Source organism: Somniosus microcephalus, chromosome 9, assembly GCF_052327205.1.
Source record: "Somniosus microcephalus isolate GS21.2 chromosome 9, FLI_Smic_1.0, whole genome shotgun sequence".
NCBI lineage: Eukaryota > Metazoa > Chordata > Chondrichthyes > Squaliformes > Somniosidae > Somniosus > Somniosus microcephalus.
In genome coordinates this window covers 166495283-166509531 of record NC_140995.1, presented here as the reverse complement: position 1 = coordinate 166509531, position 14249 = coordinate 166495283, and the positions used below count along the sequence as shown (strand labels likewise).

Genomic DNA, 14249 nt, shown 5'->3' with positions numbered 1-14249 from the left:
ATACAGCATGCCAGTAAAAACTCTAGCCCTGTGAGAAGACCTGACTTAATAGGGGGAAAAGTTTGACATGTTTTTAAAAAAGCTAATTGCTCCTAACCAAGCAATTACAAACAGACTTCCCAGAATCAAAAATGACATTGATGAGCTTTATTTTCATCGGCGAGCATCTTAATATATGCAACGGTTTCCCCTTCCTTTTCTGTCACAGTATTATTTACTGCAAGCACATCCCAACCATAATTTACTGGCTTAAATCACTGAGCATTTCTGCCTCTTCACATCGTCAAGGTTCAGATAAGAGATTTCTGGAACATGTTCTACAGATCACTCAGCATCTTCAGCAGATAGTTTTATTTCCTGTTCTGCTACCAAATGTTAGTCATTTAGGACTCTGACTGTACTTCCTGCGGACCTGGGAATATTTACAGTGACACTTGGCAGGCCAATCTACTATCGTCTGCAAAAACAAAGATGCAAAAAGGGCTCATCTGTGCACACCACAAACACTGGACTCTATTTGGTGGCAAGTTGTAGCATTGAGTGCTCCTAGATGAAGAAATAAATACATTTTCTGTTTCCCTGGCACAAACTGAAGACTGCTGTAGCAACTTGACACTTTGCTCGAAACATGAAACTCTTCCGTTCATTTCGAATTTATGAAGGGTCTTGATAAGAGTAGATAGGGAGAAAGTGTTTCCACTGGCAGGAGGACACAGATTTAAGATAAAAACAGAAAATGCTGGAAATACTCAGCCGGTCAGGCAGCATCTGTAGAAAGAGAAACGGAATTAACGTTTCAGGTCGATGACCCTTCGTTTCTCTCTCTACAGATGCTGCCTGACCTGCTGAGTATTTCCAGCATTTTCTGTTTTTTATTTCAGATTTCCAGCATCTGCAGTATTTTGCTTTTTTACATATTTAAAATAATTGGCTAAAAAGCCAGGGGTAGACCAGGAGAATTTTGTTTTACTCAGCAAGTTATGATGATCTGGAATGCACTGCCTGGAAAGGGTGGTTGAAGCAGATTCAATTGTAACTTTCGAAAGGGAATTGGATATACACTTAAAAAGGAAACATTTGAAGGGCTATGAGGAAAGAACAGGGGAGCAACGTTCCCGCTAAGCTGCGCAGCTGCCCAGCATTCTGGCCGTCCCGCAGAGGCCACTCACTGGCTTTTATATGGAGAAAACCGCACATGCCTAAAAATTTGAATGAGCCGCGCAACCAGTTAAAGGGACCGCACACGCAAAAAAAGGGAAACTAATTGGTAGATCTTTCACAGACACGTTGGGATGAATGACCGCCTTCTGTGCTGTATGATTCTACTGCTTATACGAATGCAAAGAATAGTAGCAAAGTTGCAAAGGGACATTGATAGACTAAGTGAGTGGGCAAAACTGTGGCAGGCAGCGTTCAATGTGGGGAAATTGGAAGTCATCCACATTGGACACAAGAAAAACAGATCAAAGTATTTTCTAAATGGCAAAAAGCAAGAAGAAGAGCAGAGAGATTTAGGGGTCCAAGTCTAGAAAGCACTAAAAACTACTGACATGTACAAAATGTTTTTTTAAAAGACTAATGGAATGTTGGCCTTTATCTCAAGGGCTGGAATACAAAGGAATGGAAAATATGTTAGTTAGTTATATAAAGCTCTGGCTAGACCCCATTTAGATACAGTGTTCGGTTCTGGGCACCAAACCGCAGGATGGATATATTGGCCTTGGAGGGGGTGCAGCACAGATTCACCAGAATGATACGGGGGCTAAGAGGTAAATTACAGGAACAAGTTGCATATACTAAGTTGTATTCTCTTAAATATAGAAGATTATGGAGTGATCTAATTGAGGTGTTTAAGATGATTGAAGGATTTGATAGGGTAGATAAACTATTTCCTCTGGTAGGTGAGTCCAAAACAATAACTTGTACTTATATAGTGCCTTTAACAGTCCAACGTGTCAAGGAGCTTCCCAGGAGCACTGCAAAACAACATTCGATACCGAGCCACATGAGGAGATTAGGGCAGATGACAAGAGGTAGGTTTTAAAGGAGCGTCTTAAAGGAGGAAAAGAGAGGTAGAGAGGCAGATAGGTTTAGGAAGGGAATTGGTAGCTGAAGGCACAGCACCAATGGTGGAGTAATTAAAAATCGGGGATGCTCAAGATGCCAGAATTAGAGGAGCACCGATATGAGGGTTGCAGGGCTGGAGGAGTTTAGAGGTAGGGAGCGGCGAAACCTTGGGGGGATTTGAAAACAAGGATGAGAATTTTAAAAATCGAGGCATTGCGTAACCGGGAGCTAATGCAGATTAGCAAGCACAGGGGGGTGATGCGTGAATGGGACTTGGTGCGAGTTAGGACAGGGGCAGCAGAGTTTTGGATGACCTCAAATTTACAGAGGGTAGAATGTGGGAGGCCAGCCAGGAGTGCGTTGGAATAGTCAAGTCTAGAGGTAAAAAAGGCGTGGATGAGGGTTTCAGCAGCGGATGAGCTGAGGCAGGGGCGAAGTCGGGTGATGTTCCACGGGTGGAAACAGGCGGTTTTAGCGATGGCAGATGTGGTCGGAAGCTCATCTCGGGGTCAAATATGACACCAAGGTTGTGAACAGTATGGTTCAGCCTCAAACAGTTGCCAGGGAGAGGGAAGGAGTCGGTGGCTATGGAACTGAGTTTGTGGTGGGGGCCAAAGACAATGGCTTCAGTCTTCCCAATATTTAGTTAGAGGAAATTCCTGCTCATCCAGTACTGGAGCAGTCTGACAATTCCGAGACAGTGGAGGGGTCGAGAGAGGTGGTGGTGGTGAAGGTAGAGTTGAATGTCATCCACGTACATGTGGAAACTGATGCTCTGTTTTCGGATGATGTCGCCAAGGGGCAGCATGTAGATGAGAAATAGGAGGGAGCCAAGGATAGATCCTTACCAGAGGCAACAGTGCAGGAGCCATTGCAGGTGATTCTCTGGCTATGATTAGATGAAGAATGAAACCAGGCGAGTGCAGCCCCACCCGTCTGGACAACAGTGGAGAGGCGTTGGAGGAGGATGGAGTGGTCAACCATGTCAAAGGCTGCAGACAGGTCAAGAAGGATGAGGAAGGATAGTTTACCTTCGTCATAGTCACATTTGCCTCTCCCAGGAGATCACATGGTTTTGGGTGGGCTGGAGTGTATATAACGTGATACACAAGGTATCGCAATTGTAAGGGACAGGCTCGATGGACCAGAGGGTCTTCACCAGTCAGTCATTGTTTGTATGTTCACACAAGGGGGCACAATCTTAAAATTAGGGCTAGGCCATTCAAGGGTGATGTCAGGAAGCACTTCTTCACACAAAGGGTCGTGGAAATCTGGAACACTCTCCAGAGAGCTGTTGAGGCTGGGGGACAATTGAAAATTTCAAAACTGACATTGATAGCTTTTTTAGTTAAGCCAGGGTATTTAGGGTTACAGAACCAAGGCGGGTAGATGTAGTTGAGAAACAGATCAGCCACGATCTAATTGTATGGCGGAACAGGCTCGAAGGGCTGAATGGCCTACCTCCTGTTCCTATGATTTGAAGTCTGATCTATTTTCATGAACTTTTGAAAATTCATCTGGATTGCATTTCTAAAGGTGAAAAAAAACTGCTGACATCTGTCTAACTATTCAAATCTCAGGGAAGATTTTAATAATGAGAGACATCTTCAACTAGAAGCAGGATATTGTGGTGCAATGGGTCTTCGAATATAGATCCATTTTGCACAGTGACTATTCTGTCCTCCATATATCCCTTTAATTTTGTTTATGAATTTGCCTTTAGAAGCTTTCTTTTCTTGTTAGCGCATGCAAGTAGCATTTAATAACATTTCAGTTTCTTTCCAGGTGATGGTTTCATTATCACCACAGTATGGAGCGCGCGAGCAGGTAATTGGAATATGCGTGACTGCAACAGCTTTAGCATTACAAGGACTCCCAGAGAAGCATTTTATTTCCTCCCAGGATACTGTCGCACAACTTATTTGAAGAATGAGAAATTAAATGAAACAACACAGCAGAGTGAATTGGGAATAGTAATTCCTATGAAAGCATATAAAATTGAGTGTGCAAGTTTGCCAATATATAATATTCTCAGAAAAACATTTGTCTGCAAGGGAATAGAAGGTAAATCTATATAGCCTTAAAGTGACTACTATTGAGCATCGGTAGGACAGACCAACGAGAAGCACAGTGGAGTTCTGGGAGTAGTTGTGGGAGACCTCTATCAATTCCAGACCCCATGAAGGTTCATGCCTTCAGGTCAAATAAGGCCAAAGAAACCTTTTGCTGATCACCACCTATTGCCCCATTCGTGATATGCTCTTTGTCGAAGATTGCACGTTACATACCCAAACTCGCGAGGACATCGAACTGCTATCTGACTACAGTACTTTACTTTGCTCAAGTACCACAGTGTTTTGGCCTATCAACTTAAAAAAACGACCTACTCATCCATACAACCCACTGTGGTTATGATCAAAAATATGCCATTTAAAGCCTGGGACAAATTCTGCTACTTTGGTAGAATTCTCTCAGAGCACTTTAAAATCGACAATGGCATCACTCACCACAATGACAGGTTCAGTTCTGCCTTTGGCAAACTTGACCAGAGACTGGCAGGAATGAGGGGTTAGTCGGTCAACAAAAGTAGCTATATACCAAGCGGTTGTCCTCACTACCCCATTATATAGATCAGAAGAGTTGTGGATCATCTGCCACCGTCACATCAAGTAACATGACAATTTCCACTTGCGCTGTCGACAATGTATCGCTGGCATCAAGTGGCACAACGGGACTCCCAACACAAATGTTCACAAGAGCTGTAATATAACTAGCTTCTAGACCATGATACAAAATGGTCCAGTTACGGTGGTCTGGACACATCGCCCGCATGCCTGATAGTGGAATTCTAAAAGTCATCTTCTACAGCGAGCTGCAATCCTGATATTGTAGCAGAGCTGGATTATAAAGACACATCTTAAAATTGGGTACTGTTAACCCTGACAGCTGGGAAGACAAGGTCACCGCTAGAGCACAATGGCGTCTGTTTGAATGAATCTGAGGCTACAAGGTTGTAAAATCTGACTGCCAAGTGACTGGAAAACAAAACGCCTCATCTATAGGCCTCATCTGGCTTCTAATTCTATGTGTGGGCCTATATTTGCACCCACAATTGGGCTCTCCTCCGATCAGCACACCCACAACAACCGAAATTCATCTGGCCACTTGATGGGAGACTCCATCAGGACCCCCACCACATGTTAATCATAATTTGGAGGAAGCTCTGAGGGAAGAGCAAGCATAGAATGTACTTGGAGGAAGAATTCAATGTCAACCAAGGTGGCTCATTAGTACCACCACTGACTGAAGTAGCCAAGTCCTTAAGGACATAAGTGCTAGACTGAGCCTGTGTCAGGTGGTAAAGGAGCCAATATGAGGGAATAGCCTACACGATCTAGTGAATACCAACCTGTCTACCACAGATACATCTGTCATAATAGCATTGGCAGGAATGGCTGCCACAAGACCTTTTTAAGACAAAGACTTGCCTCCATAGTGAAGACCTCCTCCAATATGTAGTGCTAAGTGTGACAGGAGGAAGCAACCTAAAACTGGGCTTCCATGAGGCAGTGTAATCCTTCATCAGCAGAATTGTATACCACCACAACCTGTAACCTCATGACCTGGTACATCCTTCACTTCTCCATTACCATCAAGCCAATGGACCAAGCCTAGTTCAATGTACAGTGTACAAGGTCATAGAAGCAGCATCAGACATAACGGCCTGGATTTTGTGGTCAGCAACAAAGGGATGGCGCTCGCGCCTAACCTCGACAAAAGCTGCCCACAAATATTTAGTTGGTTCTAGAGTGAAGATTTCCTCTATTCTGACATGACTTTGAATTTGGCGCCATCTGTGGCATCCAGCAACAGTGCAGGCAGCAGGCAGGCTGATCAGCCAATCAGATTGAAGAATTCTCAGACAGCAAAGCAGGGATTATAATTCACATTTTAATCATTTTACAGAAAGTAAAGTTAAGATTGCACTTACACATGGGATTAAGGCAGAAGCTGAAATTCATACACTTTAAAAAAAAAAGTAAAAATTTATTATTTTAAAAATCAGACAATTTTCCAATGTTTTTCTGAGGGATTGACACTCCACGCTTATAAAATTAGTTTTTCCAAGACTGTGGAGGAGCAGGGTATCACTGACAGAAACTTCCAGATTTCCGTGTTTAACTGCGCCCGAAAAGTTGTTGCAAGTTTTACACAGTTTTACCATCATTACAATGGCAAAATCCAATATTTGTCCCTCATACCAAAATGTTTACATGAAGGTTTTGTTTTTACCTGAACAATGAGGCCTTTAGAGTCAAACATCCAGATCTTAGAAAGAGCCTGCTGTTGAGACGTCTCTTGCTTCTCCATAGCCATCACGAGGAGATTCGCTATCCCCATAGCAGCCTGAATCAGGAGCCAGAAAAATATAAATTACCAGATTTCAAAAATGTTGAAACCTACTTTTTCCTTAACTGAAATGCAAGACAGGTATACAAACATACATATATAGCTTTTTAAATTATTTTCTCCTCTTCCAATTTGTCATGCCTCACTGTGCAACGTACCACTCAGAGCTGACAAAACGAGTGGCAAACTGCTACAATAATTCCACTCCAAATCCACTGCTCGCTGATGTGCAAGAACAGCACAGGGTGATTCTCTCTCTGATCTTTGCTCATTTACTGTGGAGAAATGTCTGACCTCTGCTTTATGACTCAAGATCGTGATACAGCTGAAACTAGAGTCTCAACGTGTGTGGATCATGGCTACAAAAACTGCATCCCATCTACTGTTGCACAGTACATCGGAGATCCAATGGACTACATCACTCAGTGAATCGTTGTTGTAATTACTATTTTAGTCCAGCTGTAACTACTAGCTTGTCCATTTTGATGTGGATACAAATTTTCTGCATTTTGATGGCCTAGTGCTTCGTAATAAAGTATTCTTGTACATCAACACTTTCGCAAGCAGAGATGAATATTTATGTTTTTCTGAACTCAGCCACATTCAATGGATTTCGATGTCATGTTAATATTTGGGTGACAGGATACTAAAGACCACAATGTTTGAGGCACAGACTTCGATAACCCAGGCATGTCACAGGTGTTCATGAAGGTCACTGATGTCTCAGCAGCACATTTCTATTCTATGAATGATCTTCTTAAAAGGGACTTTACTTTGAAGCTGTAGACTTTACAATCTTAATAATTGCCACTTTTAATGCATGAAAACTTCAATTTTACACATTCTACAAAAAGGTTAAAAAAAAAAGTACTCCTTCAAGCAAACCAGCTACTGTATGTGGGGAAGGCTGGGGAGAGGGGCAGCAGGCCTTATCTTAAGAGCTTTAGCAAACTGAAAACTTGACTTAATGCTTTTGAAACCCAAGTGTATGTAATAGGCAGTATATTTTACAAATCATGTGTTTTGAGAGACCTTTTGCAAGTAGATCACCGACATATTCAGTAGGGAGGCGCGAACAGAAGCCAGGCACAGAGGGAATTAGAGAAGTCATGGAATGGCAGCTTGTAGTGTCTAGTTTCATAGTTTCTTTGAGGACTACCAGAAAGCAGGCCATGGATAGTGCATGGCAGAAGACGACCAATAGAAACAAGGCAAAAAGAAATCATAACTACTTTAAAACTGAAATCTCACCTTCAAATAAGGATGCTATGAAATGCTTTCTGGAACACGAGTGCTGCTAAAATAGAAGACAGAGGACATCCCAACAATCGACAGCCAATTATAGAATAAGAGTTTCACAGCACAGAAAGCAGCCATCGTGTTTTGTGATTTTTGATCTTTATTCCACAGGAAGGATTTGAAAATGAGATATTTAATGCGTTGTGTTTCAAAATAAGGTGAACTTGCAGTGGTTTAAAAAGGCACAGGCTGGAGCCACTGAGTGGGGTGGGTGGGGAGGGTTGAGGTGTTCATGAGTCATAGAAACATAGAAGATAGGAGCAGGAGTAGGCCATTCGGCCCCTCGAGCCTGCTCCGCCATTCAATGAAATCATGGCTGATCATCCAAACTCAGTACCCTGTCCCTGCCTTCTCCCCATATCCCTTGATCCCTTTAGCCTTAAGAAATATATCTAACTCCTTCTTGAATATATTTAGTAAATTGGCCTCAACTGCCTTCTGTGGTAGAGAATTCCACAGGTTCACCACTCTCTGGGTGAAGAAATTCCTCCTCATCTCTGTCCTAAATGGCTTACTCCTCATCTTTAGACTGTGACCCATGGTTCTGGACTCCCCTGCCATCGGGAACATCCTTCCTGCATCTAGTCTGTCTAGTCCTGTTAGAATTTTATAAGTTTCAATGAGATCCCCTCTCATTCTTCTAAACTCCAGCGAGTATAAGCCCAATTGACCCAATCTCTCCTCATACGTAATTCCTGCCATCCCAGGTATCAGTCTGGTGAATTGTCGCTGCACTCCCTCCTTCCTCAGATAAGGCGACCAAAACTGCACACAATACTCAGTGTGGTCTCACCAAGGCCCTGTACAACTGCAGCAAGACATCCTTGTTCCTGTACTCAAACCCTCTCGCTATGAAGGCCAACATACCATTTGCCGCCTTAACCGCCTGCTGCACCTGCATGCTTACCTTGAGCGGCTGGTGCACAAGGACACCCAGGTCTCGTTGCACTTCCCTTTCTCCCAATCTATTGCCGTTCAGATAATAATCTGCCTTCCTGTTTTTGCCACCAAAGTGGATAACCTCGCATTTATCCACATTATACTGCATCTGCCCAATCACCCAACCTGTCCAAATCATACTGGAGTTTCTCGGCATCCTCCTCACAACACACATGCCCACCCAGCTTTGTGTCGTCTGCAAACTTGGAGATATTACATCTAGTTCCTTCGTCTAGATCATTAATATATATTGTGAATAGCTGGGGTCCTAATCAGGTATTGAAGGATTTTGCACAGCAACCAGGAACATTAAACAAATTCTTTCATCTCAATTGACCAAATAAATATCCCCATCATTACAGCAGGGATGATTCTTGTCATGTTAAGACTAGCATTAGGTATATGCCGAGAAGATACTCGGTTGAGGGATACTTAGTTTGGTTGGCAGCCATGTTAACTAATCCGTGGACAGGAAAGTAGTTGGAGTTCCCACCTTTCCATTTCTTCCAAAGGAACACCAAGTCAGCCAGCTAAATCTGGGAATGACCCAGCCTAACAAGGGGAAGCTTGGTCATCTAAAACTCCAAGCCAGTCAGGACCAGACAACTAACTTAGAAAAATTGAGAGAGCGCCTACCATTAGAAATAATGTGGCATATTTTTATTATTTTCTTTGGTCAGGAGGTCAGGTTTGAAGTTAGTTAAGGTAAAGAAAGAAAAGAACTTGGTGCTTTTCACAACCTCAGGATATGCCATGACACTTCACAGGCTATGAGTATTTTTGAACTGTAGTCAGTGTTGTAGTGTAGGGAAATGTGGAGACTAATTTGGATGCAGCGAAGTCCCCAAACTGTAATGAGATAAATGAACAGAATACAGGAAACTTTGGTTTATCCGGAGGTTGTATGGCCGGAAACCTCGCTCTAACGGCAGAAATCAGCAGCCGTTTTGGTTAGGTTTTTTTTCTTCTCCTAGCATTCTTTTAACAGACAGGCTCTGGAAAGCGTCTTTGTAGCTTAGCAACAGCTTCAGAGACGCTTCCAAGGTACGGGCCGAGTGTTTACAAGCTGTTGCTGAGCAACAGTGTTTGTTGTCAAATATGGAGATTTTCTTCAACGTTAACTTTGCATGTCCGGCAGTTTTGATATATTGGCAACACGCCGGTCCAGTCGGTGCCGGATATCAGAACTTTTCCTGTATCTGTCTTTTAGCGACGCTGGTTTAGGGATAAATATTGGCAAAGACGCCGGTGAGAACTCCCCTGCTCTTTTACAAATAGTGTCATGGGATCTTTTACATTCATCCGAGGGGGAAAAAAGGGTCTCAGTTTAACGTCTCATCTAAAAAACACATCAACATGCAGCATTCCCACAGTATTGCACCGAAGTGTATATTTAGTACAATTAATTGATGTGCTCAAGTCTCTGGAGCGAGGCTTGAACCCACACCTTATGACTCAGAGGCAAGTGTGCTGCCAAGGTTGAGAATCCCAGAGAGATTTGATTATAACTGTTAAGTGTACATTCACTTGCTGTCTGTATTAAAGCAGCTTAATGATTCATATCTGACATTGTCTCAAGTATTTTCAGCCCAACTATTGAAAGATTAGAGAAGCACATGTGAGGGCAGAAAGACGCAAGATTCTGTTCAGATTACAAAGGGGTACTATTGCAACACCCCTAGGCCACACTCTTGTAGGATTCGATATTGGGAAATGTAGGTACACATGAATGTAATTCGCTCGACTGTTTACGGGAGTGACCCTGGAAAATATCTACGGCAGACCTGAAATTTGCAACAGTCATTCGGCCCATCATGCCTGTGCCAGCTTCATCTTTTAACGATCTTCACCATGAATAATGAAACACCAAATAAAATCTGAGAAGTTAATTCATTGAAGTTGCTAGTTACCAACTGTCACCTGCAGACTTACCTCTCCAGCTCCTTGAAACAGGAATTTGTGATCTGACAATTTGTTCTTAGTGATGCGTAGAGCTGCCAGCAGACCTGCAACCGCCACTGCTGCCGTTCCTAAATGGAAATATGTCTATTAATAAACATACTATGTAAATATCAAAATGTTTGAATTTGAAGTGCATGCAAGCTGAGGCTATCAAGTTATTCTGTCTTTATACACTTTTTCAGGACTTCAGCAAAATTAGGTGATTATGTTACATATTTTTCCAAGAGTGTGGCTGCAAATGCTTCAAAAAGTTATAAATAATCCATCCAGCAGATGTGAGCAATGAAGACCCCACTCAGCATATACAGCAATCATAGGTATTCAAAGAAACTAACTTTTCACAGATTTTGATTATTCTGAATTTTAACTTAGAAATTGTATAAATCTTTCCAAACTTTACATTTTCTATCCATCAATAAAACATTACAATTAGAATCTTCCTGTTGACTTCAAATTATAACTGCCGCTTTGAGAAATGAGAAAAGACGCGCTCTCATTTTCAGCTTAATATGCTTACTGAGGTTTACAGAACAACCATACGAATGTATACCACCAATGCTCAGGGCTTCACTATATGTACATGAACAAAGCCCTTTGCACCCTAGCAAAAATAGGGTTTAAAGGTAATTGCTGTAGGTACAGGAAGGTTGAGTCCAATTCACACGTATCCATTCATCAGCTCACAGCATCATCAACTTTAATAATTTACTGAACATATTCTTTACAGTACTCAAATAATATGACTGGAGTGTAAGAGCTCTCACAACAGACACCCTGATTACAACACTGATTACTGTCTGACTCCAAGCATGTTGTATTTATTGTCTGCTCTGAACTGCAGAATTAATTTTCAATGAAGTCTACTCATCTAAATTCAAAGGCCCATAATTTGGATAATCTGAATTTGATTTCCCCCACCCCACCCCCAAGCTAAAATAGTCTCCTGACTCATTTCAAAGCAAACAACTCCTCCAAATTAACAGGAGTTGACTGTACAGCTAGCGGATTTGCTATTATTCCAATAATGGCAATCATTGTTAAACGCCCTACATGTGGGACTTTATAAAACACCTTCTGGCATTCCAATGAAACTATGTCCCCTGCATAGCCCTCAACAAATCTGGTTACCTCCTCAAAGAATTTCAATGAATTCATGAAGCATGACTTATCATTTCTAAAACCAAGCTAACTTCCCTTTTATGGCCTCTGTGCTGGTGGGACACTGACAGTATCATGTAACATACTTTGAGCATTTTTCCACTTCTCGTGCTAGGAGCTTCACCTATTTCTCACTAATCTCAAAGTACATCACACCTGTTACAGATATCCTGTTGACACTCGAGTCGCGATTTTACAATGCCATATAAATTGGGGCTGTACATGCTAGTGGTGGAGACACATCCATGCCCACAGCACGGTAGCGAATCCCACTGAATTGTGTGAGACAAGGCCCAACCCACCCACCCACCCCCAGCTTTTGTCCAAGCATGTACATGGAAAACATGTGCGGGGATATCAGGCCTGCGAGCTGGCTGACTGAAGCAAAATCTAGCTAGCCCAGCAGAATCTGAAAAGAGCTTGCTCACTCTTAAAGGGGAAACATTTCCCCCACCCCCATCTGATCAACAATTGCTGTGTGGAAGAATGAGTGGAAGGAGCAATGGAAGCAATGCTCCCACTTTGGCAAAAATGCCCTGAAGGTCCTTGCTGTGAGAGCTGCAGCAAATAAAGGGCAAGTGTTCTTGGAACACATGCATAGAAGGAATTGTGGAGCAGTTCAGTTTTTTTTTTTTAGTTTTCACATTTAATTTTACAGCAAGGCACAGTACTACAACAGACCAATGTTCAAGATCTTCTCATGACCAGCATCTCAGGTGCCTCTAAATTGTTGGTCTTGGCAGAACATGTATAAACAGGAGTGTCCAGAGTCCATTTGCTATTTAAGATTCAACAAAGCCTGATCAGCACTGCATCTTCAGCAGTAGTTCACCTGGACCTCTGCCTCATCTTTCGTCTTTTACACTTCAGCCTGCGCATACGCTTCTTTTTTCAGCCATTTACTGAATTGGTAAGGTAAATAAACTCTCCTTTGCACACACATAGATGTACAACTTTTTAAATACAAACAGCAAAAAAAAGTTCAATTCCGAAATGCAGGCAAAAAAACAAACAAACTAGCTTTAAGAGGGCCTCACCTGTTTGAACAGTGGTGCAGAGTTTTAATGGGCAAGGCCATCACTGTGGTCAATGCCTTCTCCATAGGCCCTAAAAGCCTTCATTTAAATAGTTCTGAAGTCCACTCGTGCCAGTTCCCTCGCCTCATTCAGTTCTTCAAAATTGTGTCTTCTAGGATTGTGTTGATAGCACAGGTTCTTACAAAATGATGCCAGAAACATAGATGCCAACTGATCAATTTGTGCCGGGAGTCAACATTTTTGGGGCCCAGTCAATATGTCAACATTTCTGACAAAATACAGCACCATCTGGGCCACTCTGCTCTCAGCATCACCATGATCAAAGTGCTGCTGGCTATTTGGAGTGATCAGAGAAGCTGCAAGCAGGTGGTAATTGTTGAGAACACAGAAATTCCCACCTACAGTATGTAGTGTCTGCAATCACTTCAAAGAGCAGCAGGACTTGGGTAGGAGCAGTGTTGCTGGGAGAACATTCTTGAGAGAACAGACATTCCCACCTACAGTATGCAGTGGCTGGAATGACTTCAAAGAGCAGCAGGACTTGGGCAGGAGCAGTGTTGTATGGAGAGCAAGTGAAGGGAGGAGAAAAATGGATGATAATAAAATGGGAGAGGGAAGGGTATAGAAGCTGGTCGTGGCACTTTAAGGTGGGGGAAGAAAGAGTGGCAGATTAGTACCAGCTTGAACTACACTGGAGGGGGAAGAACAGTGCAATTCCACATTTTTTTTTTGCCGGGGGGGGGGGGGGGCGGTAGAAGGAAAGGGAGCAGTGCGGGAGGGCTGGGGAAGCAGAGTTTGGTTCCGTAAAAAAGTTGGTAATTGGATGGGGGAAGAATATTCCTCAGTGAACTGGATCTAGAGGAGGTGAAGTGCTTGTGTGAACCAAGGTTGGGGAGGGGGCTGGATGTCATAGAATTATAGAATGGATACAGCACGGAAGACGGCCATTTAGCCCATCGAGCCCATGCCGGCTCTCTGCAAGAGCACTTCAGCTAATCCCACTCCCCCACCCTTTCCCCATAGCCTTGCAATTTTTTTCCTTTAGGTACTTATCCAACTCCCTTTTGAAAGTCATGATTGAGTCTGCCTCCACCACCCTTTCACTTTGATTTTCCTTTATATTCAATTAAAATTCTATCAATTGTAAAGTGCAAAAGTGTGCATCATTTTAAATGTAAAAATTCAAACTTTTCCAAGCAAGCATGCTCCTAGACCCCCTAGAAAACATGCATTTTGTGCCTTCAGCACATGTTCTTTCCTTTCAGGCTTTCATGTATGTTATTTTTTCTCCCCCTCTCCAATATAAATGAAGGAATATTGTGTCTGCCTACAATTTAAGTTAGAAAGCCAATGTAATTATTAGTTTTCACACCAGGA

At 42.6% G+C, this 14249-nt stretch overlaps 1 protein-coding gene across 4 annotated transcripts in view; it reads right to left on the bottom strand.

Annotated features, from left to right (window-relative positions):
- The window catches only part of me1 (malic enzyme 1, NADP(+)-dependent, cytosolic), a 532089-nt gene that overhangs the window by 101926 nt on the left and 415914 nt on the right, over window positions 1-14249 (bottom strand). For all 4 annotated transcript variants that reach the window (XM_085997486.1, XM_085997487.1, XM_085997488.1 and 1 more), the window contains 2 exons: window positions 10648-10745; window positions 6361-6474 (listed from right to left, as the gene is read on the bottom strand). In XM_085997486.1, coding sequence (XP_085853612.1) covers window positions 6361-6474; window positions 10648-10745 — 212 coding nt within the window. The remainder of the gene's footprint in view (window positions 1-6360; window positions 6475-10647; window positions 10746-14249) is intronic.